Source organism: Lodderomyces elongisporus, chromosome 4 (assembly GCF_030384665.1).
Source record: "Lodderomyces elongisporus chromosome 4, complete sequence".
NCBI lineage: Eukaryota > Fungi > Ascomycota > Pichiomycetes > Serinales > Debaryomycetaceae > Lodderomyces > Lodderomyces elongisporus.
The window spans coordinates 336,823-364,050 of NC_083676.1; the positions used below are offsets into that span (position 1 = coordinate 336,823).

At 36.4% G+C, this 27,228-nt stretch overlaps 11 protein-coding genes across 11 annotated transcripts; 8 read left to right on the plus strand and 3 right to left on the minus strand. All coding sequences in view use genetic code 12, as the record gives it.

Moving 5' to 3' along the window:
* Window positions 1-97: 97 nt before the first annotated feature.
* PST2_3 (flavodoxin-like fold protein) lies at window positions 98-703 on the minus strand (the record flags this gene model as incomplete). The annotated part of the gene is made up of 1 exon (XM_001525823.2): window positions 98-703. The coding sequence occupies one exon, from the start codon at window positions 701-703 to the stop codon at window positions 98-100; it is 606 nt and encodes a 201-aa protein (XP_001525873.2).
* Window positions 704-3,173: 2,470 nt separating this feature from the next.
* On the plus strand, window positions 3,174-5,345 carry ARE2 (Sterol O-acyltransferase 2 (Sterol-ester synthase 2); the record flags this gene model as incomplete). The annotated part of the gene is made up of 1 exon (XM_001525824.2): window positions 3,174-5,345. One exon carries the CDS (start codon window positions 3,174-3,176, stop codon window positions 5,343-5,345), a length of 2,172 nt encoding a protein of 723 aa, XP_001525874.2.
* Window positions 5,346-7,154: 1,809 nt separating this feature from the next.
* PVL30_003277 (uncharacterized protein) lies at window positions 7,155-8,789 on the plus strand (the record flags this gene model as incomplete). Its single annotated transcript, XM_001525825.2, has 1 exon — window positions 7,155-8,789. The coding sequence occupies one exon, from the start codon at window positions 7,155-7,157 to the stop codon at window positions 8,787-8,789; it is 1,635 nt and encodes a 544-aa protein (XP_001525875.2).
* A 2,159-nt stretch (window positions 8,790-10,948) lies between these two features.
* PVL30_003278 (uncharacterized protein) lies at window positions 10,949-12,532 on the plus strand (the record flags this gene model as incomplete). Its single annotated transcript, XM_001525826.2, has 1 exon — window positions 10,949-12,532. The coding sequence occupies one exon, from the start codon at window positions 10,949-10,951 to the stop codon at window positions 12,530-12,532; it is 1,584 nt and encodes a 527-aa protein (XP_001525876.2).
* Window positions 12,533-13,035: 503 nt separating this feature from the next.
* Window positions 13,036-13,743, plus strand: PVL30_003279 (uncharacterized protein; the record flags this gene model as incomplete). The annotated part of the gene is made up of 1 exon (XM_001525827.1): window positions 13,036-13,743. One exon carries the CDS (start codon window positions 13,036-13,038, stop codon window positions 13,741-13,743), a length of 708 nt encoding a protein of 235 aa, XP_001525877.1.
* Window positions 13,744-14,252: 509 nt separating this feature from the next.
* On the plus strand, window positions 14,253-15,500 carry PVL30_003280 (uncharacterized protein; the record flags this gene model as incomplete). The annotated part of the gene is made up of 2 exons (XM_001525828.2): window positions 14,253-14,302; window positions 14,447-15,500. 2 exons carry the CDS (start codon window positions 14,253-14,255, stop codon window positions 15,498-15,500), a joined length of 1,104 nt encoding a protein of 367 aa, XP_001525878.2.
* A 302-nt stretch (window positions 15,501-15,802) lies between these two features.
* Window positions 15,803-17,017, minus strand: PVL30_003281 (uncharacterized protein; the record flags this gene model as incomplete). The annotated part of the gene is made up of 1 exon (XM_001525829.1): window positions 15,803-17,017. One exon carries the CDS (start codon window positions 17,015-17,017, stop codon window positions 15,803-15,805), a length of 1,215 nt encoding a protein of 404 aa, XP_001525879.2.
* Window positions 17,018-17,696: 679 nt separating this feature from the next.
* Window positions 17,697-18,452, minus strand: PVL30_003282 (uncharacterized protein; the record flags this gene model as incomplete). The annotated part of the gene is made up of 1 exon (XM_001525830.1): window positions 17,697-18,452. The coding sequence occupies one exon, from the start codon at window positions 18,450-18,452 to the stop codon at window positions 17,697-17,699; it is 756 nt and encodes a 251-aa protein (XP_001525880.2).
* Window positions 18,453-18,965: 513 nt separating this feature from the next.
* BCD1 (Box C/D snoRNA accumulation) lies at window positions 18,966-20,297 on the plus strand (the record flags this gene model as incomplete). The annotated part of the gene is made up of 1 exon (XM_001525831.1): window positions 18,966-20,297. The coding sequence occupies one exon, from the start codon at window positions 18,966-18,968 to the stop codon at window positions 20,295-20,297; it is 1,332 nt and encodes a 443-aa protein (XP_001525881.2).
* A 287-nt stretch (window positions 20,298-20,584) lies between these two features.
* sap49 (Spliceosome-associated protein 49) lies at window positions 20,585-21,264 on the plus strand (the record flags this gene model as incomplete). The annotated part of the gene is made up of 2 exons (XM_061119459.1): window positions 20,585-20,591; window positions 20,618-21,264. The coding sequence occupies 2 exons, from the start codon at window positions 20,585-20,587 to the stop codon at window positions 21,262-21,264; spliced, it is 654 nt and encodes a 217-aa protein (XP_060975442.1).
* A 512-nt stretch (window positions 21,265-21,776) lies between these two features.
* On the plus strand, window positions 21,777-27,079 carry PVL30_003285 (uncharacterized protein; the record flags this gene model as incomplete). The annotated part of the gene is made up of 2 exons (XM_001525833.2): window positions 21,777-21,784; window positions 22,186-27,079. 2 exons carry the CDS (start codon window positions 21,777-21,779, stop codon window positions 27,077-27,079), a joined length of 4,902 nt encoding a protein of 1,633 aa, XP_001525883.2.
* Window positions 27,080-27,228: the final 149 nt, after the last annotated feature.

Consider the following 27,228-nt stretch of genomic DNA (forward strand, 5'->3'; position numbering starts at 1 on the left):
ATTCAATTTTCTACATAAAATGATAAAGTAGTTGCGAAAACGGAACAAAATTTTAAAAGATAAGATTCAGCACCATCAATGATACTGCACCTTACAGTTATTGTTTCCATTTGGTAATCATCTCGACAAAATCGTGCCCTTGTTGTTCGGCAATTGCCTTTTCAAGATCAGTAACTTGTCTCGAACCATCTGGAGCAGCAAAGGTTCCTGCGCCCCATGGTGAACCACCATGGATCTCTGTCAAATTGGATTGGCCCTCGTGTCCGTATCCAAAGGGGACGTAGATAATACCATGATGTGCCAATGTGCTTAGGGTGTTGATAACGGTGGTTTCTTGTCCACCACCTTGGGTACCAGTACTAACAAAGACACCGGCATGTTTACCCCTCAATGCTCCTTTAGCCCATAATCCACCTGTACCATCCCAGAAAGATTTCCACTGAGCTGGCATATTACCGTATCTTGTGGGGATACCAAAAAGAAATGCGTCGTAGTTGGTAAGTGTGTCATTTGTAGCTTCTGGCAAGTCCAATTTTGGTTTAGCATGGACCAACTTGAGAATTTCTGGAGAAAGTGTTTCCTTGACTTGGAATAAATCTGCCTTGACGCCAGCTCTTTCAACACCAACTTTGGCCGATTCGGCTAAGGTGTAGACATGGTGGTATAAAGAGTATAAGACAATTGCAACCTTTGGCTTTGACATGTTCAAGACGATGTTGGGTAGATAAGAAAATGCAAAGAAGAAGTAAGATGCAATAGAGTGATAGAAACAGGGGGGGGGAGGAAAGAGAAAAAGAGAAAAGGGATACAAAAAGGGAAGCCCATTGAATATGAGATTGAAGAAAAAAGGGTATTTATATCATTGCTATAACCTGTTGTTCATTCTGGGGTTCAATTGTGCATCGATGCTTCTTTATCGATATACAATTGTTTTATTTTTATTTCTTAATTTTATTTTTTATTTTTTATTTTTTATTTTTTATTTTTTTTCTTTACTAAAGTTGACCACAGTTTACTAATAATGTACTAAGACATTGTCCATTGTTAACTTGCTGAAATGGAATGAATATTGCATTTGCTTTGTGGTTTGTATATATTGATATACGTGGACATCAAATCTCTTGGGGACGTATGCAGAGTATACTCTACATTTGTTTTGCGCCAATGCTGTGGACAATTACTAAGAGTGTATACTACAAATTACTAAACCAGTTACTACCCCCCCCCTCCCCTCTGGCAAACTCCTTTCCTCTATGTGTGTGTAATTGGCAAAGCCGCATTGTTTACTGAAATTTCATTTGCTATTTTCTATTGCTTTTTGTTTTCCTAATAAGATCACGTGACTACTCTTTTTTTCCCCCTCCCCCCTTTTTTTTCTATTTCAAAGTTATCCTAAAGTATGATCCACCATCAAGATGCAATTTAGATGGGAAAACACATTAGATTCAAGAGAATACAAAGAGTTTTATAATTGAGATCTCTTTCTTTCAAGAGTCAAAAGAGAGAAGAACAAGTAAAAGAAAAATTGGCGTAAATGGGAAAATATCCTGAATTTATCTCCTTTTTTCATTGTGATTTTTATATTTTTTCAGTCGACTTTTGAACCAAAAAGAAAATATAATAATATAAAAAAAAAACATACAATTGTATACTCTTCTTCCTTTATCAAAAGTTAGTAAGACCAACAATCTATTCTTTTCTTTTTATGTCCTCCCTCTTTCTCCTTGTCGTCTCTATATTCAAAAATGACATACTTTGGGAACAATTTCTGGGGATGTTCTTTTGGAGGTTGCCACCTAGCACATAATTTACTAGGTAAAGTTGCATAACGACAGTTTTTTCAGTACGGTATATGTTACAAAAACTTTTGCGGGTTTTCTCGGCTCTGAAGCTTTTCATAATATTCCCGGAGATTGCATACATACATATATATATATATATATATACAAAGTAAATATTTATAGGTTTCTCTACTATCCATTCACCATTTACCTGAACTAGTCCAAAGTTTGGTGGCTTACAAATAGTTAACGAGTTGAGGACAGAGAAATAGAAACAAAAAGGAAATTAGGAAATGAATCTTATTTTTTTGTTTTGTTATAATATAAAGCTCAGATGTTACGGGGAGATGAAAATATATCCTGGTGACCATCTTTTTCTATTCTGATTGCACGAGTCTAGACAAAGGTCGCTTGACAAAGACTTTCGGTTCCTATTCGAATCTATTATCATCCATTTAAGGATCCTGTAAGGGATAATTTGGATTCTTTATAGTCGTAAATACCTTGTTTTTTTTTTTTTTTTCTCTGCGTCAGTTTTTAGCTATACATTTAAAATTAGCTGTATTGGAATTCATTGGAATTTATTGCAGCTTACTGTATTCAGTATTCAGTATTTTGTATTTTGTATTGTTGTTGGTGATGGTATTTGATAATTTTTTATTTTTTATTTTTTGCTTTGTGACCGAACTTTAAGGAAGAACGAATTGTTGTTCAGTCAATTGCTATGACGTTTTCTCTCCCTCTCTCTCACTTTCTCTTTCTTCCAATCTACACTTTTCAATACCAGACCAGTTGATTCTAATCCCAACAAAATTCTAGAAAAGCTTAATATACGAAAGAGCTTGGAACTAACCAATATATAACAATGCGGAGCACAGGTTTGGATATTTAAATTACTTTTTCTTCTTCATTCTTTCTTTTTTTTTTGATTTTTATTTTATACTGTATTTTACTTTACTCTAAGTTAACTTATTGTATTTAACATTCTTTACTCATATAAAAACTCCCCTGTTTTCCCACTATTCAACCCCTTTAACAACTATAAGTAATCAAGTCTTTCTCGGATACAGGAAAGAACGCACGCACTGGGATACGGAGTTTCGGAGATTAAAACAGAGCAAAAGTAAAACTCCCAAAACCTCCATCAAAAAGACCAAAAGAATCAATAAAAAAAGGCAAAAAAAAAAATCACAACCAGGGACTAGTCAACAATCCGCTTTATTTGTATCTGTTTTGTTCTTGAACTAACTTATCATTCCCTTTCTATTTATTTGTACTCAAAAGAGCAATATTCTCGAGACCTCAACAACAATTTCCAACCCTCATACCCCCACCCGTTTTTTTCTTTCTTTCTTTCTTTCTGTCTTTCTTTCATTCTATCGATTCAACAAGATGAGAACAAGTACCGCGGATAAGTTGGATCTGATATCAGATAATATAGATAGACGAAACCTACTTGACATCAACAATGACTATACCACTGGCTCTTCAAGCGAGACAGATGAGTCCGATACACTGAAATTCCAAAGGACACCCAGTGACCTTCTGGATCTTAGAGCACCACCACATCTTGCCAAAAGGAATGGCTCGTATTTCCTAAATAAAAATGATAGCGAACTTGCAAGTATACCATCAACAACCCCATCTGCATTGTCGTCCACCACATCGGTTAATAACGCTTCTCCGCCACCGAGTCCACTTCGATACGAGAATCAGCGTGATAATTCACAAGTTAGAAACAGAATTAAGAAGCAAGAGCACGAGCACGAGCACGAGCACGAGCACGAGCACGAGCACAAGCAAGAGCGGCAAAAAAAGAGACCTTTTACTAGTGGCACTGGATTACATACCAGTGAGTCCGATATTACTTTGGATGGATTAGTCAAGTATGTATCGAACCAGGACAAAGCAAGGCTCAACAAAAGACATCAAGAGTTGAACAATAATGATAATAATAATAATAATATTAATACTACTACTACTACTACAGACGAGAACGACAAAACCACTCAAAGTAGTAACAACGACAATAACAGTAAAAACAAAAACAAGAACAAGAACAATACTGGTGCTCACCATGGCCATAAAAGGAAAGATAGCAATAGCAAGTATCGGTTACGTTTTGGAGACTTGACATTCGGTACTTCGAGCACAACGATTCTTGACTCACAAGAGTTTATCAACTCGCAATTCTTTGGGATGTACGTGTTGTTTTGGCTCGCTACTGCATTTATCATGTTGAATAACTTTGTGCACATCTACTTTGAGAATGCTACACCAATATGGAACTGGACAGTTGTGAGAATTATTCGTCAGGATTTGTTTAAAGTTGCATTCACTGATTTGGCAATGTACTTGGGTACATATATGTCATACCTTTTACAAGTTTCTGTGAAGCACCGAATTTTCAGCTGGAGACGTGTAGGGTGGATTGTTGAAAGTGTTTATGAAGCTGCTTATTTCTTTACATTTTTGTGGTTTTCCCATTATATGCAATTCCCTTGGATTGCCAGAGTGTTTTTAGTATTGCACAGTTTGGTGTTTGTTATGAAGATGCATTCCTTTGCATTTTACAATGGCTATCTATGGGGAATATACACCGAAGGTTTATTTTCAGAGTCTTACTTGCACAGGTTGCTAAATGACGAGGTTGATTTACCCAAAGGATTTGAGTTGGACCATACTCTAAAAATTCTTGAAGGAAGTATTGAGTTTGCCAAGTATGAATTGGAGTACCAGTCGAAAGCCACATCGGATAAACCCGATAATGATAAACATAAGTGTGACGGTGCAAGATTGGATATATCGATTGAGGAGCTACAACGCACAAATTGTATTTTGTTTCCTCAAAATATCAATTTGAAAAACTACTTTGAGTATAGTATGTTTCCAACTTTGGTCTACACTATACTGTACCCTCGAACCAATACAATCAGATGGTCGTATGTCTTTTTCAAGACATTCGCCGTGTTTGGTCTTTACTTTTTGATGATCACCATTGCAGAAAATAGCTTGTTGCCCATTGTTGGACGGTGTTTTCTTGCCAAGAAACTTCCACTCCAGGAACGTGTGCCACAATATTTTTTTATACTTCTTGATATGATACCACCATTTTTGATGGAGTATCTATTTACATTTATTCTTATATGGGACTCGGTGCTCAATGCACTTGCCGAGCTCACCATGTTTGCAGATAGGGATTTCTATGGCCCGTGGTGGTCATGCACGGATTTCTCGGATTTTGCCAGATTGTGGAACAAACCGGTGCACAATTTCTTATTACGTCACGTGTACCACTCGAGTATAAGTGCGTTTAAGGTGAACAAGATCCAAGCTGCAATGATTACATTTATCATTCTGAGTATTGTGCACGAGTTGGTGATGTATGTCATATTTGGCATTTTCAGAGGCTATTTGTTATTGTTCCAAATGTCTCAGATCCCATTGATTATGCTTAGCAGGTCACGGTTTTTGAGAGGAAGAAAGATTTTGGGCAATATTATCTGTTGGTTTGGCTTTATTAGTGGTCCTAGTATAATCTTTTGTCTATATCTAGTGTTTTAGGTCGATTAGAAAAAACGATATAATATGTATAGATATATGTATTTTGAAATCCATTTAGTTTAGGACATTAAAAAATGAACGAGACGTGCTGTACTTGGAGTTTATTTGTTCTATAGCTGTAGCGTAACTGCAATAGATACACCTCTAAAAAATAGAGTAAGTTTACGAGTACTATATGCTTTACAAAGTATTTGTGGATAGTTGGAGAAAAAAGGAATAAAACGAAAAGGAAAGAAAGGAATAAAAAGAAAGAAAAGAAGAAAAGGAAAGAAGAAAAGGAAAGAAGAAAAAGATAAAGATTTGTTGAGTTCTCCTCAATTCGGATTTATTTCGCATTGTTATCTCCGTGCGGTAATCTAGTCTATATTTCTTTTTTTTCCCCCCTTCCCCCTTTAAAAAAAAAATTACCGTTTTGGGAAGTACGAAACAAAGTTTTTCATTTTCTACGATATTACTTGGTCTTTTCTTATGCTTGTTTGATTATTTACTAGTTTTTGTAAGAAGAAAAAGAGAGAATATGAACTCCATAAAATTAGTGGAGAAGGCGGACTGTGAATTTGATGAGCTAAAGTGATGAGCTAAAGCGATGAACTAATGTGAGTGAGTATGTGAGTGTGTTTAAATCTTTTCTGTTCATTATACTTACTTTATCAATGAGGGGGCATCCCTTTGTTTAAGGAAAGAACACTGTAATCTATTGTTAAAGTTTTGGACGAGCATTGTTAGTAAAGACAAAAAAACAACACACAAAAAAAAAAACCAAAAAAAAAATAGAGAAAAGAAAGAGACGGCTGATGCTTCTATTGCACACAATGGGTTTAGGTAGTTTAGTTAGCTTGTTTATATAGTCAATATTGTTGTTGTTATGTTTTATTTTCTCTTCTTTTTCTTCTTCTTCTTCTTCTTCTGCAGCAACAAGCAGGACCTGGGAGGTACCTCATCAAGAGAACAACAACAAAAAAAGAAAAGAAAAGAAAAAGAAATACTTTGTGTACAAAGTATATGAAAAAACAATACTCGTAAAGAGTGTTCAAGAGAATTAGAGTAAGATAACTAAGCAGAATCTAGTTTTCAAGTAATGAAACTTTTGATCTTAAAGGAAAGAAATGCTGGAAGGGGTGATTAGTGAGAAAAAAAGTAATGGTGTATGTGATGCGGTGGGGTAGGGCTAGGGCTAGAGTAGGCGTCATCGTTATCGTATTTTTTAAATTGGTAAATTTTTTTTTTTATTTCCAATTTTTTATTTTTCTCCATTTTTTATTTTATTTTTTATTTTATTTAATTTTTCCTTAGCTGCGAAATTATGCTCAATCGCACGTTTGATCAACAAATATGAGTTTCCATCAACACAGATTTACCTCTTGAGTACAAGCAACACCACCAGCTTTGCCTAGATAGGAGTGTCAAGAGGGGTAGGATCGACCACCTTCTAGAATGTAAAATGATATAAATATCTATGTAATTATATCTGCTTCAACATGTATATTTATAGACATATATATTCATATTGTTCATTTTATTAATATATATATATATATATATATAGATCTCCAAGTGGCAGTTTATTTCATAGATTGTTGTGGTAAACTAAGAAATACTTTCTTTACCAATATATTATAGAGCTAGCAAATATAGGGTGGAGTACTCTCTTTTCAAAGCTCAATACCTGCCACAGGATCTTTTACCACACCAGCAGTTACTTCAATATATATAACATACTGCTGCTCCCTTGCCTCCTTCCTCTTCCTTTCGTCTACCCTCCTACCAACCTACCCCCCCTCCCCCTTCCTCCCCTCCCCCGCTTTCCTTATGACTGAGCAATACTATTACACAGCCTCAACGGGCTTGCTACATCTTATATACAACATCCAAAATGGTGCAGCGCCAGGGACGGGCGTCAAAAAACTAGCAACATTTGCAAATAATTTACTAGGCGAGGAGATCCCACCAGCTGTCATCAATAATGCAGTGGGCTTGTTAAACAACTTGTATGGGCTGTACCCCAACCATTCAGATTATGTGCCCTCGATTGTATTTGCCGCACTATTTGCAGTTATCATGTTTATTCATTTAGGTGTGTTTTTGATGGATCAATATAGAGGCCACTACTTTTACCTTTCCTTAATCTGGATTTTTTACTGCGCCATGAAAATTATTGGGTTTGCCTTGAGAGCAAAATGGTCAACCAACATCTTGCTCGTTGACTTGGGATTGACCAGCGAGATTTTCTTGATTGTTCCCGCAATGATTATAGTGCTGGCCAACTTGATCCTTGCGCAACGACTCTTTACATGGAGACACCCCGTTGGTGGGTCAAGAAGATTATTTTGGAACTTTATGTTTACTATATACATAATCGTTGGTATAATCATTGCAGTAACAGTTCTTGCATCGGCAGTGCCGTACCTATACTTTATCAGCTGGCAATCTTATAGATCGTGGATCAAGACTGTGCAATTCACTGCTGTTTTAATCTGTCTCTATTGCTTAACAAGTATGTCACTTATCGGATTGAGTTTCTGGCTCCCAACTCAAAAGGATGTAATGCGATACACGTATCAGCCATGGTGGATCGAGAGCTTTTCTCCCTTGTATTTTCCAAAGAAGGGAGCAGCACAAAAAGCAGCAGCTACATTTATGAAGAGAAACTCAAATCATCGTCATGCAACAAGAGTTATTGCCGCAACACACCACCATTTCCATAACGTCAAGGGCCTCACTAATCAGCGTGGAGATCTTAAGCACAATGTGTCGATGGGATTGCTTATCCTTACAACCGTTTTGGTTCTTATCGAATCTATTGGCCGTGCCATTGTTGTTTTTCAAGCGAGAGAAAATAAGTATACAAGCCCCGCTGGTAACAGATGGTTTATGTATGTGTGTTGGGGTGTATTTGAGATTATAATCAATATCTGCTACATAGTGGGAAGGGTTGATTTACGCTTCTATAAACCTGATCGCTTACCCAAAGAGGTTAGATCAATTATCACAGCGAACCAAACATACTATCCAAGTTCAGATGAAGAAGAGGATGGGTTCCACAGAGACAGACCAGAGACTTATGGCAAGATTCGTGGAATTAGTGAACATGGATACAAGAACTCGCCATCACACGCATACAAAAATGGAATGGAACAGCCAGAAAATGCATATGCTCCATATGGATATGATAAGGGATCTGTATTTGTGGGGGGCAATTTTAATGAAGAAGAAGAAGAAGAAGATGATGAAGATGATGACGAGTTTGACGATATTAAATCGAACGAATGGGACTTTACAGTTCCAAAAGCGGAGAAATTGTCATCTAGTTCTGAAGAATACCCACTGGACACTAAAAAGAACCAGTTGCCATACCCAGTTGATGACAAGAAACAGAATTCTAGATTTGACAATTTTGATCACGACTTTGATAATGACGATAGAGACTCGGAGTTTAATTTTTAAGGAAGATAATGTGATTCACCATTTGTTGATTTTTTTTTAATTTTTTCTCCGTTTCTTTGCCTGTGGACCATTACACTTCTTTTCCTTTATGTTTTTCTTTTTCAGTTCTAGTTGATGATAGATAACTTTCGATATAAAAGTTTTGATTTTTAAAATTACCCTTGGTGTAAATGAAGTGAGAAGTTGCAGATAAAAATTGGAAAAAGTTTTATGCTGCTTTGATATGAATTAATATTAATTGTTGTGCCTTGTGTGGGGTAAGGACAAATTCTTGATGAAATTGTCACTCCTTTACAAATTTGAATAATCGTGGACAAGGTTCGAACAATCACCAAAAAGCCTACGTCCAATTATACACCTGTGAAACATATACCTTACTAAGCACAAGGTAACTAAAACTCAATTTGTACATCTCCTTAGCCTCAAAAGGGCAAGTATCTCTGCTCTCATTCAACTTTTTGATTTGAACAAGGCAATGCTCTACTACTCTGACACTTGCGCATTCTTTTCTTTTTTTCTTTCTTTTGTTTGTTTATTTGTTTGAGTTTACCCTATACGGTAACTTTGCAATATTAAAAAGCAGAAGAAAAAAAAAGGATTTAAAACTAAAAATAGGGTCGGAGACATTTCCTAATCGGGTAAACAAATCAAATTGAAGTTATTACACAAAAGTAGAGAAATTGAAGAAGAAGAAGAAGGATGAATAGGAAAAGTAGGTGGAGACAATTTTGTCTTTCTTTTTTTTTTTCTTTTTTTTCTTCTTATTTTATTTTTAACTATGGGGAACCAACCTCGTTAGCTGCAAATCCATCGACAAATGTTGGAATGGTATGGTGGAGATGTTTTTTTTTCTCTTTTCTCTTTTCTTCTTTTCTGACAGTCTATATCTCTATAGTATTCATAAACACATAGGTAAGAACTTCCTCGGGTACCGAATACGTTTGAAAGAAATGGCGGTGAGATCCCGGCTAAAAGTGGATGGTTAGTATATACCGTTGAGGGGCTATCATGAGAACCTATACATAGACAGACAAATATACTACTATTCACAAGTGATATATAGAGACAAAGACCTTGATTTAGTGAATGTAAATACTTCCCTTCTAGCTCTAGCTCTAGCTCTAGCGCTAGATCGAAGTTGAATCTAAGCACATGTGCTTTATGTACAAATCTCCCTAATACGCATACATTAAGCTGTGCCTCTACTTCTCCTCTTCTGCGAACCCTCCTCCTCTTTCCCACCACACACACACAAACACACACACACAACCCTTTTGCCCCAATACTCAATGTGGTTAATTCATTATTTTGTAATAGATCCTCCTCATGTGTGTATTGTCTGCATTCTGCAAAGTAAAATATGGAAAAGGAAAGTAAAACTAAAGAGAACAAGCAACAAACAATAGACGCCAAATGAATTAAAGCACCTAAAAGAGTAGCGCAAATTAAAGGGAAAAGAAAATATTTGTATATAACAAATCTAAAGAGAAACACACACACACAAAAATAAAAAAAATAAAATAAAATAAAATAAAATAAAATAAAATAAAAACGTAAAAAAAATAAAATAAAAAAAAAAAGAAAATTAAAATCTCAAAACATTGTATAACATGTACTTGGGGTTAACCATCAAAATAAAAAAAATACCAATTAGGCTAATGATGTGTGGATGAAGAAATAAGTCACATGTAGATCACTTATAAAGCATCAAATGTCCGTCATTTTATTCGGAGCAAACGACTGGAGGATGAACAAAAAGTATCCTTCTGGTTTTTTTCTTCTTCTTCTTCTTCTTCTTCTTTGATATCTGCCATTCTTTATTTTTTGCCTATCAGAGGTTTCTACACCAGACCAGTCCAGTACAGTGAAGCTCAAACAAGCAAACCCAAAGCTAAACTTGATCCAATTCTATCGTTTCAATTCACAACGAATACAATTATTCATCTTTTCTCTTTTTCTTCTTTTTTTTTTCTACCTTTTTCATTTGTTAAAGTTCAACATCACATCTGGTGAGAGTTTTCATAATTCATTCCCCAACTTTCCTACACCAAAGAGCAAAATAAAAACAACAAAGGAAGTGGAAAAAGCAACAACAACAACAACAACAACAACAACAACAACAAAAGAAGAAAACTGTGGAAACAAATATATTAATACAAATGGGTGATAACCAATATTACTATACAGCAACCAATGGGTTGTTAAACTTGGTGATGGCTGTCAACAATGGTGCTGCAACAGGAACGGGTATCAAAAAACTAGTGGATTTTGCCCACAATTTGCAAGGACCAATCATTCCCACCCCAATTGTCAACTATTGTTTATCTACCCAAGTCAATATCTTTGGAGGATACCCTGGTCATGATGACTTGGCCCCATCAATAGTGTTTGCTGTTCTATTTGGAGTCATTGGACTTGTTCACTTGATCATCTTTATTATTGACCAATACCGTGGCCATTATTTCTACATCTCAGCCATTTGGGTTCTCTATTCTATATTCAAGATTCTTGGGTTTGCATTGAGAGCGCAATGGTCCAAGGATATTACTAGAGTGCAAATTGGTTTGGTTAGCGAAGTGTTTTTAATTGTTCCTGCAGTGGTAATAGTGCTGGCCAATTTGATCCTTGCGCAACGACTTTTTACATGGAGACACCCCGTTGGTGGGTCAAGAAGATTATTTTGGAGTTTTATGATCACCACCTACATTTTTGTGCTAATTTTAATTGCAGTGACGATTGTTGCTTCGTTTGTGCCATATTTGCACTTTCTTAGTTGGGGCTCGTATAGATCTTGGATCAAGACTGTGCAGTTTACTTCAATTTTGGTCATTGCATACTCTTTGACATCGGTGACTTTGATTGCTTTAAGTTTCTGGTTACCCACAAAGAAGGATGAGTTGAGATACACCTACCAGCCATGGTGGATTGAGAGTTTTGGAACTTTTTACTTTCCTCAAAAAGGTGCCGCTCAAAAAGCAGAAGCCACATTTATGAAGAGAAACTCCAACCACAGACACGCTACAAGAGTGATTGCAGCAACACACCACCATTTCCACAGTGTGAAGGGGTTGAGCAATAGCCGAGGCAACTTGACACACAATGTCTCCATGGGTCTTTTGATAATCACCACTGTGCTTATCTTCATTGGAGATATAGGAAGAGCCATTGTTGTTTTCCAAGCGAGACAAAATAGATATGCTAGTCACGCAGCAAACAAGTGGTTCATGTATGTATGCTGGGGTGTTTTTGAAGTCATCATCAATTTGCTCTACATCATTGGAAGAGTTGACTTGAGATTCTACCGTCCAGATAGATTACCCAAAACCGTTCGAAACATTGTTACTGCAGAGCAAACCTACTACCCAAGTTCAGACGAGGAGGAAGACGGGTTCCACAGAGACAGGCCAGAAACATTTGGTAAATTACGTGGCCGTGCAGAACACGGATACAAGAACTCTGCTTCGAGACAAGAACCCGCGTCACAATACTATCCTTCAGATATGGCCTATGGTCAACACAACGAAGGAGAAGAGTCGGCATTTGAAGACGATTCCGAGGAATTCGACGACGATATTGATTCTGATGAATGGGACTTTACTGTGCCAAAACAAGAGAAGATCTCTACAAGCTCTGACGAAGTACAACCCCATACCGGTACTGGTGCAGGTGCAGGTACTTGGGCACCATATCCTGCAAAAGATCCTAGATTTGACGATGATAACGAGTCGGAATTCAATTTCTAAGGAGAGCGGAAAATGAAAAGCGATTGCAGTTATACCCACCCCATTCATTCTCCAAAAACAAGAAGAAGTTCGAGAATCTTTTTTCATTGTTTTTTTTTTTTTCTTCCATTACTTCCCCTTTGTTCTCCTCTTTCATCTTCATCACTTTACTCTAAAGATGTCTACAAAATACGTTGTTTCAGTTCTTTCCTATTTTATAACCTTATAAAGTTAATAGACTAATTTATATATCAGATTAAACCCAATTTTTGCTCGTAACCTTGTTCTTCTTTAATTCATTCACTCTCACTTGTTCGTTTTTCCCCTCAAATTATTTGTTGTTTGTTCATTCCATATGGCGTAAATTTTCTTATTTGGAAGGTTTCAGTGTGGAGATAGACCTGGTAAAGATAGAGCTACCATATCTCGCATCTCCTTTCATTATTTCCCAGCTTTACTGCCTGATGATTTCCATTCAAAGCTAATACTCATTTCTTTGCCACCACTTAAATCATCACAACAGAATGACCTCGAATATTTGGATAGCAGCAGCAGATAATCAGATTGATATTGTTACTAAACTTGTTGAAAAAGACGGTTTATCGCCGAATGTCAAGGACCCAAATGGCTACACTGCATTACACGCTGCAGCATCTTATGGTCATCTCGATCTACTACAATATTTAGTTAATAAGGGTGGTGATATAAACATTCAGGATAATGAGGGAGACACGCCGCTACATCACGTTGAAGACTTGAATGTTGCAAAGTCATTGGTCACGAAATTCAAAGCAGACTATAAGATCAAAAACAATGATGGACAAACGGCTGCACAATTTATTGAAGAAGAGGATGAGTTCCCGGATGTCGCCAGCTATCTTAAAAGCTTAGTTCATGGCGACAATGCCGATGAGGGCGATGTCGATAGAGCAAATGAGGTAACTAAAGCGAATGAGTTTATAGAAAGCTTACCGGAGCCAGGAAACATTGATGGTCACGAGATTAAATATTCTTTGGAAACTGATCAACAATTGAACGGCGACGAAGAATTGACACCTGAGCAATTAGATGAAAGGAGGAAGAAAATAGAGGCTATTTTGAATAGTGAAAACCCAGAAGAAGGATTGCGTGAGTTGGTCAAGAATGCAGTCCACGAAGGGTTGATGCAGTATAAAGATGGCGGTGAAGCAAACGAGCAGGATTTAGAACCAAGTACAAAGAAAAGAAGGTAGACTAGACTTATTTTTGCAAATCCATTTTTTCATTTTAGATATATACATACATATATACATATATATATATATATTCATACCTTTTTCTGATATACTTGCATTTAGAATTTTGTTTTCTTTTTCTCTTCTATCAATTCTTGCATATATAACAGCTCAAAAAGTTTATATAGATTCTAGAAATGGATTTATAAAGTACTTCTAACGTAGCTACAATGTACTTAGAACATACTTATATGTGTAGATGTATGTTGTCTGTATGTACAAAAGTGAAAGAAGGAATTAGTCTATCATAATTTCTCCTATACGGCTTGTTCGACGTACTTGGCGAAACTAAGCTGTGGACAACGAGGACGACGACGTCCAAGGTGAGAACGAGAGTGAAGCAAAAAAAAAAAAAAAAAAAAAAAAAAAAGAAAAGAAAAGAAAAACAGCCAGAGAAAACTCACCAATATTCACCAGTCCAAGAAACATCCTAATCACTCTAGCCATCAATCTCCTGGTTTTCATCAATGCTTTTCGAATTTCTTTCAAAGTACTACCCTGTGGGTGTTAAAGAGCAGTATGTGATTCTACAAAATCTTTTTTTTTCTTTTACTTCCCTTTTCAAACCTTACTCATTTCCTATTGTGTTTCTCGTTGAAAATTATTTGAAATAAAATTGAGTACTTGGACAATGATTGACTAACTATTTCCCCATATCTAGAGCAAAAGGCCTCACCTTGGAAGAGCTCAATGCTATGACTCTTTTTGAAAGAGTCAAATTACGAGATTGGAGATTAGAATTGTTTACACTTGGGTTCATTGTTATTTTTATTGTCTTGTTCAAGGCCGGTGACTTTTACAATCAATCCAAGGTCACCACGTTTTTGAAAAGTGTCCAACCAACATTTGCGAAACAGTTTTTCCAATTCGGAGTCACCCCAGACAAGCTTTATGTTAAAGATAGCTCTGAAAATTTTTCTTCATATGCTACTGGCAGATTAAACATTGCCAAAGTCGATTTGAAGTTCACCTTGGCTCCAAGGCAAAACTTGTTTCTTTGGATTATGGAGCATGGATTCAGTATCTTTACTGAAAGTGTTCCAACTCCGCAGGACAAAGTTGAAATTGTAATCACTCCATCTGGCAAATATGACAACTTTATTGCTTCAATTGTTTCCAAATTGGGAATGAATGATGCCAGAAAGCTCAACTACTTTTTGTCATTGTGCAAGACTACGGATTCACCTAACTTGCCCCAAAGTTTTGTTTACATGAGTGAAGCCAATGAGTTTCAAGACAAAATTACTACTACCGATTTGAGACAAGCTTTAACTTTGCAAAGCGCTTCATATGTTAAGGTTATTGCATTCACCGATCAGGCTGTTGTCAAGCCAGAAACATTGCATGAATTTATTCCACAGAGAAGAGTCATTATTGAGTTGAGTCTCACTACAAACAAAGAGGCTCTTAAAGTGATTAACAATGTTCTTGATGCGGTTTTCAATGTTGTTGACAAATTGTCCGATCAAGCTATTACATTTAAACCGGAAACTATTAAAAAAGTTGTCAAGACTAGAGAATTTGAGATTGAGAAATTGAAAAAGATTGAACAGGAGTTGCAAAATGAGAAATTGGCTGAAGAGCAAGCCAGATTGAAAAGAGAGGAGAGGGAAAGAATGAGAAATATGTCAAGAGAAGAACAATTGAGAGCTGAGCAGAAAGCACAAGAAAAGAGGCAGAAGAAGTTGCAAAAGAAGCAAAGAATAAAGATGTAACTTGAAGAAGGAGGTGAGGTAATTCAAGAAAAATAAAAAGAACAAGAAAAGGAGTGGATGCTGTAGATGAAAACTAAAATTAAAGAAAAACTTAGATAAAAATTTAGTAAATTGTAGTAAACTTTCTTTTTTTTTTTTTCTTTGTTCTTTTTTCTACTTCTTTTGTTCTTTTTTTTCTGTTTTCTGATTTTTCTTTCTTTATTTTATGTATAATTCTTGAATTAGGTTGACTTTATAATCATTACTTTACATAATTAAGCAATACAAAAATGTTCCACAAGTCCTCTTGATATATATCAAAGTTAGATTTTTCCTGTAAGTCTCCAACCGCGGCCAACTGGAGTATTGAAAACTTCCACAATACCTCCTCCAAATGCGTCCGCTAGCACCCAATGCAAGTCATAGCCATAAAAAGGCTTTTTAAAGTTATTCAATTTCAAGTCTCCTTCAAGAGATACCCCCATCCATTTACGGAATAACTCATCTTCGAGCATTTCCTTATGCGTATTTCGGTTCAAAGTCCCCACAAGCCACATCCTACCCTCATTTATTAACCGTAGAAACCTTCCACATCCAGGATATGAGATTTCCAATTGAGCTTCCTCACTACTAGAGAAGTTTGTAGTTAAAGTTAAGTACCCCATTTGAATCAACATCGATACCTCGTAATCATCAAACAGCGACGTGCTAATGAACATTTGCAGTGGAGAAGACTTTGCGAGATTGAGAAACTTTGACATTGTTAAACGCAATTTTTCATTCTCTTTATCGGTGCTTTCCACAATATTGATCAAGTTTTTGTAATAATCCTCCGTCTTGACAAGAAGCTCAACATTCTCGTACCCGTATGTGACTTTTCTCATCTGAAGTCTATTGATCGATCTCAGAATCACTGGTGATGCATTATTTAAAACAAATTTCCGAAGTAATCCTTGACGAACATTCAACTCTACTTGCTTGTCAACAAAAGTGTTTCCTTGTGCAGAAAATATGGAATAGAGCTGATTTATTGTGACTATTCCACTGGGAAACGACAGTCTAAATTTGACAAGTTCAGCTTTTGAAGTGAGCGACAACCCCTTGATTTGAAAAATCACCTCTTCGGTAGTATTGCCTTCTAAATGTCTCAACTTTTGCTTATCGTGCAACTCTGTAGATTCGGACCATCGATTCAGGTTTATTATATCTATAGCTATTTTAATGTCGTCATCTTTTGATAGTTGATAATCTAGCTCCACGTTATAATCAGATACTACTAATTTCTCTATCGGTTTTCGACTCCTTGAAGGTGACTGAGGTGACTGAGGTGACTGAGATGACTGTGACGCATGAGATTCCAATGAAGATGGCGATGGTGACAACGACGGTACCGAACTCTTTGCAAGACGGTTTTGTTGATAAAGTCGCTGTGATGGCAAAAGTTTTTTTGCCTCCCGTTGAAACTTTTTTATTGGGGATTTAGTAGGACTTCTTTTCAGTGCTATCGAAGTCCTCGCAGCACTATATTGTAATGGCATGAGATGACAGCATTTAGATGAATAACGCCTAATATGAAATTTAGGTGAAATGATCAATAGATTTAGTATAAGGGAAAAGAAAACAAGTATTTAGAACTACATATGCTCTTTATTTTTTGTCACTTTTTTTTATTCATGTATTTATGTATATGTATATATATTTCTACTTATTTTTTTTTTTATTTATTTAGCTTTTATATTTTCGCTTCTTTTTTCTTTTGGCTGCAATTTTGCAGTTTCCTCTTCTCGTACACTGATCATCCCATAATGCTTACATCGTAATACTATTATCATAGGCAATATAGCTCGAGTAGAATAACACGGTATAAGGAAGTGAATACATGAACAAGGTAAAAAGAATATAATAAAACGCCAATAAGGAAAGAATGGCACGCACGTAATTTGTAATAGTATTTAGCTAAGTCCACTAATAATCGATTATGATTTAGTATCATATGCCATACACCATTATAATTTGCCATGATTTGCCTTATAATATACTTTGTCTTTTCTTTGTGATATCAGCTACAATTTGACAGGCATTTACAAATAAATAAGACGAGTTAAAGTCTTTAAAGCATGTTTATTTACAATCGTTCTTATTTTTTTTTTACTCTCAAGTACACACTATGGGATGCAAGCAAGCAAACTTTTCTTATTCACTTCTTTTATTTTATTTTTACTCTACTTCCAAGACCCTGCTGATTTTACGGCCATCCTTACCTGTTTCAAGCGTTACCAAGTATCTTCCTGCTTGCGTGATAGCACTCAAAACTTCCTCTGGGGTATCTTCGTAACTCAATTTCACCGACAACGGCGAAACCTCCTCTCCACCAATTTCGGTAAGGTGCTTGGCCACAACTGTTCCGTCCAAAGGCAAGGTATATTTGGAAGTATACATGTTAACAACCTTGGGTATTTTTTCTCCCATATTGTCTGACTTCAAGGTGAAAAGTTCAGCTTCATTGTCGGTAATTTCGATATCGGATGAGAATATCTCGGCAGACGTTTTAGAAGTTTTAGTCAATCCACTAAAGAACTGGGAAAGCTCATCTTGAGACAACACACCTTCTGCGTCATCCACTACTTCCTCATTCACGACTGATTTTGTTGCATCCTGGAGTTGTTCTTCCTTTTTACGTTGCTTGGCTAACTCTTTTTGTCTCAATCTTCTTTGTTCCCTAAGTTCATTTATGTCAACAATAGGTATCCTTGGAGGGCTATTCTCCGTTATATAGCAGGCCTTATTGTCGACATGCAAAAAGTTTCTCATAAATCCAGGCTTGACCCGCACAATCTGGCCTCTAACACCAACGTCTTCAACATCTTGAAGCAATTGCACAGGTACTCTGGTATTCACTGATCTCAAAACGTTTGGACTCCTTTTGCAACAACGCAGCGAGGACATAAACCCTCTTATTGATATGAATGACATCCCTAAATTTGTAGTAAAACCACGTAAAATAGAACGAAAAATGTGGGAGAAACGTGTTGCGGGGGAAAAGGCCAAATTATATTTGTTGTTGTTGGATAAAATACAAGATGGTGTAGTTGACGAATGGCATTTTGGTCAGATCTTTCACTCTTGAAAAATTTTGTTGATTGCGCGTGAGCATATCCTAGTCTATAATTTTGCACTAGAAAAAAATATTAAATTCCAAAGCGGCAAAATGACAAAAGTCTTCAAAACTAAACTGAGAATCATAAAAAAAAATAAGTCGCGGCTGCGAGTTTAATATTTTGGCTCATTGCAAAAGGTGATGAGGAAAACAAGAGTATGCATTATATGAACTAAATAAAGGATAGCAAAACCAGAATTAAAACCAGAATCAAAATTAAAGCCAAAACTGAAAGAGGAAACGGATTACGAAAAACATAAATAATAATAATAATAATAATAATAAGAAAAAACAAACTATATTTTTTTCGACTTACTATTCAAGATTAAATGGAGGAGTCTCTTGAGCTATGTCTGATATGTCTGAGTAATCGAGCAAAATACACCTGTCCAGCATGCGCCTATAAAACATGCTCGTTATTCTGCTACAAAACACACCAAAGGGAACAATCATGTACCGGTAAAGTTGATGTTACACGATTTGTAACTCGGGATGAGCTATCACAAACTCCCGTACATCTAAATCGGGACTATAACTATTTGCAAAACGTTGATCGGAAAATCTCGTTATCAAAAGAGGACATCAAGAGCAATGCGCGAAATATTCTCAAGAGGTCGAGAAACGAGGTGATGCAAGACCGCCGCCAAAAAAGAGTTAAAAGAAATGATGGTGGTGTTAATGGCGGTATAGGAGGCAACGTCAATAATTTTAACGGAAGCAATAGTGGTAATAATGGCAAAAATAGTGACAATGGTGAAGATCGACGAAGAATTACAATGTTGGAAGTGTTTCCTCAAAACCCGTCAATTGTGATAAAGCGACAAAATACAATGGTAGTTCAACTTCCGCTGGGGATGCAGAGGGCCGTTTCAAACAAGACTGGATACGATAAAAAGCTGAATACTTTTGTTTGGACAGTAGAGTGGATCTTGCTTGACAATGACCAGGGTAAGCAACTTGACTCATATACCAGCTTCCGACTAAAAGAATCGGGAGTATTGAAAGAGATTGTACCGCAAGTGCTTTTATCACGAAATGGATTTGATGCATTACCGTTTTCGTCTTGTCCTGGTTCTTCTGCTGATGCCGATGCTGATGCACGCTCACCGCAACTTTATTTTTTTCTTCGCAACGTTGCAAACAAACCAATCAATTCACTCATACAATTGAGTTCTAATGCCATACTCTCTGATGCGTTGAAGGACAAAATTGTGTTGGAGTACCCAACTATCTATATCACGACAAACGTTAAATCGGTACAGAATCGCATTGTTAGTGAAATACAGGGTTACGGTTTACGTGGAGACTCAGATCAATCTAGCTCTGACTCTGATTCTGACACGGGTAGTGAAGTATCCTCTTCATCGGGCACAGGGTCAGATTCAGATTCAGATTCAGAATTAGATTCAGACGCAGACGCAGACGCAGACGCAGATTCTGATACCGATTCACGGGATGCATCTGAAAGTGAGGATAGTGGTCCCGAGGAAGCTTCACTGAAGAAGTTAGAAATTGAAGTAGGGGACGATTTTGAGGAACAAAAATATGATAATATAGAAAAAAAAGATTTGGTAACGAGCTTGGTAGAGGTTGGAGATGTCTGTACTGTCGGCGACGTAGCTGGCGAAAGTTCTTTGGATTATTTAAACGGCGTAGATTAAAATCGTCTGCTAAATTGTGTAATATAGTATATATTCAATCGCATATAATCTAGAAGAGATCTAAATTTTTGTACAATCAAACACGACACTACCCAAATTCTCTTATCGCGTCCGATAAAAGAAGCGTAAGAAGAGGAAGAAGAAGAAGGAAAAGAAGAAATAAAAGAAAAAGAGAAATGTAAACAAAAGAAAACAAACATTATATAATCGTACCTAACCAAAGTATGCATTCATTGCTTTAATGACCTCAATATTCAAAAAGTTACCAGATTCGGAGAGGAATTCCAATGCCTCGTTGTATTTTGGCAACTTAGATCCAGAATGTCTGGAACTTCTTATGTATGAGCTTTTCTCTCAGTTTGGTCCCATCAGAAATATCAACATGCCCAAGGATAGAGTTTCTAAAATGCATCAGGGATATGGTTTTGTTGAGTTCAAGGATGCACGCGATGCAAAGTATACAGAGGATATATTGCGAGGTGTCCGACTATATGGAAAACTACTCAAATTGAAAAAATTGGATTCCAAACCATCTACCCAATACCAGTCAGAAAGATCAGTGGGGACATACGTTACTCCCAAGCTGGATTTGCTGAACGACAGATATGTGGATGTTGGAGCCAAATTGTACATAAGTAATTTGAACCCATTAATTGATGAAAAGTTCCTATTGCAAACATTTCTGAATTTTGGTACAGTTATCAAGCAACCGGTGATTCGTCGTGACCTTGAAGGTAAGTCAATGGGCAGTGGTTTTATTACTTTTGCCGATTTTGAAACCAGTGACGAGGTAATAGAAAAAATGAACAACACTATTTTGATGAATTCGAAAATAAGTTTAGCATATGCATTTAAAGAAGGTGCAACCAAAGGTGGGAAGAAGATCAGACATGGCGACAAGGCAGAACGAATACTTGCTGAATCTGCTAAAAAGAACGGTTTTCTGCGGTCCAAAAAGCTGAGGTGATTCAATGACCACTTGTTCAGCTTGTAGAGATACAAGTGTTGTTAATGACTCGCCTGGTGATTGCTACAACAATTGTAATAAACTTTTGATTTTTCTAGTTGAATAAGTTTGACATACTCTGCATAGTATCCCAAATATGCATTAAAAGTCAGTAGCTACAATGATGAAAATATAGACTTATATATTAATCTCATTTACTGAGCTCTACCGATGTCTCTCCTTTTCTTTTCCTTTCATCCTCCTTCTTTGCTTTACTTTGCTTTGCTTGTCTTTTCTTTTTTCACACTTTTCTACCACTTTTTTTTTCTTCTCTTTCATTCTTCACCAATAGGTATCATAGCTAGAAACGTTGGCTGTGGCGTTCAGTCTTCAATAGTAAAAAGTAGATCCGACCACTGCATCTTTTATTACCCTTCCAAATGTTTTTGTGTTATATATATATATAAATATATATACATAAAAATATTTACATCCATTTTTGTTTTGAAAATCTAATCAATTTTTGCAGCACAATGCTAAAGTTTGCAAATGCCAAGTAACTTCGTATACAGTAAAAGTAACACAGATAAAACTCTTTTCTTTTAATTCCATTCACCCTCGTACTCTGCACTTCACTCTAGCCTTCATGATTGTTCAACTTCATGAAAAGGAGTTGCTGGTGTATATTTTGAAGCAGTTATCGGCACTTGGCAGTACTGACTCACCATCTCAATCATCAGCATCATCGTCGTCATCAGCATCATCAGCATCATCATCATCGATAGATACGCAACAACGAGATCACAAAAGAAGAAAGTTGAATCAAGATCCAGACTCGAGCCAAAATCAACATCATCAGGGAAACAAAATACGCATTTTCTCCAACCATATCTTTTTTCACGACGTGACATGTAGTTCAATTACAAAAGACTTTAGCATTAGCCGGGGTTACGTAAAGTGCAAGGTAGGGAAAAATGGAAACACGTCCTTAACTTGGTCAAAACAGAAAGGCAGTAAACAGTTTACAATTCTTGAAATTGGAGATATCGAAAACGAACAGACCAAGTCAGAGTTAACATTGCTTGCGAAAGCGTCAAAAGACAACAATTGTTTAATGGATTTTATAACTATTAGTGGTAAACGGCAAAGGGATGGTGGTGATTTTACCATTGAAATTGAATATGCCTTGGACTATGTCTTTACTTTTGCCAATGTGGCAGAAGATATTCTGAATGAACTAGTTAACTACATTTTTAAAGGACTGGCCAATTTAAATATGGAGCAAGAGGTTTCTGTTGAGTTTTTTTACAAATGTATCTTGGAACATACTGGGAAACTCCCTTTATGCCACGAACAGTTTGATCTTCCTGACTTGAAAACCAAGTTGTTAAATTTCCAACGAAAAACAGTACAATGGATGTTGACAAAAGAGAGTGCTCTTTATGATTTGGATACCGGTAGATGTGAGCAAATAATAGGGATCAGCGCCTCCAGCTTAAATGAAGATAAAAACGTTATTGACATGATGAATAAAATCTGGTATGGATGGAGAGAAATTGAGTTTAATGGACAACAGTTATGTTTCAACATCCTTACTAGTCATCTTTCCACTATTGAGCATCTACGATCCTACTTGCTTGAATATTTGAAAGAAACGGACAAGAATCTATATCCTACAATATTGCCTGCTAAGGGCCTACTATGCGAAGAAATGGGGTTAGGAAAAACTGTGGAATCAACGGCATTAATTTTATTGAATCCTCGACCAGCTGAAGATATTGGAAAAAGGATATCTCGCCCGCTGTATATAATGGGTGATCACAAATCAATGTATAAGGCAAAGACGACGTTGATTATTGCACCAAATTCAATTATTCAGCAATGGCAGGACGAGATTACTAGGCTAGCACCCAGTCTTACTGTCACTGAGTACAAGGGCATCAAAAGCTATAAACTGATGAAGAATAAACCCGCAATTATAGCTGAGTATTTAGGGAAGTTTGATGTTGTTTTTACCTCCTACACAGTTTTGGGAAATGAATTAAACTATGCAAACTTTTCGAAATTAACTAGGAAAACTAGAGCAGCAAAAAAAGAAATGGAACAGTTTTTTAATGAAGAATCAGTACAGGAGGTTCTGCTGCTGCTGCTGCTGCTGCTGCTGCCACTCCCGCTGCTGCGTGCCCTGAGCGCTTTCCCCGGTAAAAATTTGAATCAACACACCGAAGAGAAGAAAGTTGATGAAGAAAAAGAAAAACAAGAAAAACAAGAAACACAAGAAACACAAGAAAGAGATTTAATAAATTCCGCATCATTAGAGTTTTTCCATATCCCAGATATATCTACCAAGACTATTCAGCCTAATTCGAAGATGCTGGATGCTTCCTCGGAAACGTTTTACGAAGAAGCCCTTCAAAGAGAAGTGGCTTTGGCTTTAGAACATAACAAGATACCTGATTGGTATCACAAAATTGATTATGCTTGTCCTTTGATGCTAATGCAATTCTGGAGAGTTTTGTTAGATGAAGTACAAATGGTATCGCTGAGCTCCTCAAAATGTTTCAAAAGCGCTGAGCTTATCCCTAGATTCCATTCGTGGGGTGTTTCCGGGACGCCGATCAAGCGAGACTTGGATGATTTACAATCGTATCTCAAATTCTTGCATTTTTACCCTTTCGATTCTATACATGGAAAGAAAGCCTGGAAACTGTTAATTTCAGATTCTCACAAATTTCAAAAATTTTGGTCTGAAATGTCCTTGAGGCATACAAAAGCCATGGTTGAGCATGACATTAGACTACCTCCTCAAAACAGGATACGCATGACTATCCCATTTAATCCTGTGGAACAAAACAATTACGATACGAGATTTGCCGAGTGCTTGCAGGATATTGGTCTCGACTCCGAAGGAAACCCCACACAAAATGATTGGGAGATGTCTACTGATCGAATCCAAAAAATGAAGACCTGGTTGCGAAATTTAAGGCAACTATGTTGTTCGCCGCAATTTAGTTCGTTGAATATAAATAGGTTTAATTCAAAGGCAGCAGCAATGGGGTTCCAACAATTATATTTTGTTGACACTCTGAAAAGTCTTGACGATCTCTTGGACCAGATGCTTGATAAGGTTTATTTTGAGATTGCTGAAAAGGAGAAAAGAAAATTAGAATTAGTTATTCAAAGTGCAGAGTTTTTGGAATTCATCTATCAACCTAAACATGCAACTAAATTTCTAAAAGAAGGTATTATAGAAACAAGGAAAATCATCCATCGATTGCGTTTATTGTTGCAGAAGCTGATTGAAGATTATCGTAAGGATAGAAACAAAGATGCAAAGGATAAACTTTCGAAGCAACCAAAATATGACAATAATGGTGATGCTAATGGTGATGAAACTCAAAATATTATGGAAGTTGACGATGCTTACAATAATATTGACCATGACGATAATATAGGCACGTCTCAAGAGTCAAATTCATACAATGGAGAGAACAAACTTGAGCACAGAGTTTCCAACTTACGGATTCGATTGAAAAATTGGCATCTTTTATTGCACAAATTGTATTTTTTGTATGCGTCTGCCAATTTTCAACTCTATGACCCAGAATTTCAGCTGCTTATTGCAAAATATCAAATTGATTGTAATTTTGATACCTTGTATAAAATTCTTGATGGTTGCTTAGGAATTGATCGAGCAGATGAACTTGCTGGTATAATGAGCTCTATGCCAAAGTCGTATTTCTTTTCAGTTGAGGACTTTGTTGAGTTGCCACTGCCACAAAAAACTGAAACAGAGTTTTACAAAAAGGCAGAAGATATCCGAGACGAATACTTGAAACCAAGCTTAAAGTATTTACAGAAAGTGGTACATGACAAGATACAGAACCGAGGTTTGTTTTGTTCTTGGAAAAGCACCTTTCACGATGACGGTACTAAATTGATTCCAAAAAACTCAAAAAAATTATTCAATGTTCTTCCACTAATCTGTTTGGAACTGGACAAGGTGGATGATTTTGGTCATTCAAAATGTAATTTGTTTCTTGAAAAATCCGCTAAACTTATCACGGCATTAAATGTAAATGCACATGAGGTAAATCCAAAAATTCATCGTTTGGTAGAATTGTTGATTGAGCTGGTTGTACCTAAGGAAGTGGAAATGATCGAATATAATAAAGAATCTCATGAGCATCAGCAGAATGGTGTTGATGAGAAAGAAAATGGGAAAGTAGACGTTAATGGACCTGGTAATGAAACAACTGAAAATATATATGACTGGGGTTTGCAAAAGCAACAACAGATTGAAGACTTGTTATCGGACCTTGGTAAGCTTATATCAGAAAGAAAACTTCTTTTATTGGGAAACACTGGAGTTTACAATTCACTGTTATCTTCTCGTGCTGAAGATTTGAATTTCACCAATATGATGGTTGAGTTGGGTTCCATTGAATATTCAATCAATGAACCAATGTCATCAAAGTCTTCAAAAATATCTTCCCCCGCCATAGTACAATTTTCAAACCTAGCAAAAAAATTGAGAAACATATTTGAGAATCAAAAAACAGTGAGCAACATGATTACCCGCGAAGTTAATTTAAATTTCAACGCTATTTTCAATGCTAGAGTTGAGTATTTTAAACAACTTCAGCAAATTTCAGACTCAGTATTGCCACCAACGTTTATTGGTTTCGACAGAGAAAAGTTGAAAAAAATAGACGTGGAATTGAAATTTACACGTCTTGAAAAATCGTTTGTTGAACAAAACCGTTTAATTGAAAATTCTACTGGTAGATTGAGATATTTATCGGAATTGGTTAAAGAATCAAGCTCCAACAATGCTGATGACTTTGATGGTGCAATGATGTGTATAATATGTCGTTGTGAAATTACTTCCGGCTCACTTACAAAATGTGGACACAAGTTTTGCAAGGAGTGCTTGCAACATTGGATGAGAAATTCACAATTTTGCCCAATGTGTAAAGATCGAATACAAGCAGGGTCGGTATACAACTTTAATAGGTTTGCACAAAATTTGAAAGCTGCTGAAGAGACAACGTCTTCGTCTTCGGTTGATAGTTTTGGGGTGAACATGAATAGCATTTACAAGCCTGTTGATCAAAGTGTTGTTGATGAAATACAAGACATTAAACTATGGAGCAATTACAGCTCAAAAGTTGATATGATTGTTAAGCAAGCTTTGTATTTACGAACAAAAGATCGTGATGTGCAGATTGTTGTATTTAGTCAATGGCGGAAAATGCTCAGTATCCTCGCTGTTGCGTTAAATGCTTCTGGGGTCACGTGTGCTACACTTGGTACGAAACAGTTGAAAAGACCACGCGGTGGGCAAGGCGCTATGCACTCAGCATCAACTAGAACTGACCCTGTTGAACTATTCAAAAACCCAGCCAACAAGATTACGTGCTTTCTTTTAGATGCGAATGCACAAGCCAGCGGGTTGACATTGACGAATGCCACGCATATTTTCTTGTGTGAACCTCTAATCAATACATCATTAGAACTCCAAGCCATTTCCAGAGTTCATAGAATTGGCCAAACACGTCCAACAACAGTGTGGATGTTTACAATTGCCAATACCGTGGAAGAAAGTGTTGTACTTACTGCAACTAGGAAAAGATTGAACTTGATAAAAGAAACTTCGCAAGACAACGGAACTATTGTCGTAAACGAACATGCAATGAGTATTGCTGATTCCTTGACCCTAAACAAGAGCAATGGACAAAAGAGTTTATTAGAAAAGCGCAATGCAGAAGGTGAAAATGTCAATAGCTCAGACTTATGGGACGCTTTTTTCAGCTCAAACTTGAACAAATGTTAACACAGACATTAATAACAAGGACTTTCAAAGTTTTGTGCAAAAATGGACGTAGAGATAATGATTAATCATAGTTTTACTAAGATCAAAAACAAAAACAAGAGAAAAAAAAAAAAAAAAAAACAGAAAAGAAAAGAAAAGAAAAGAAATAT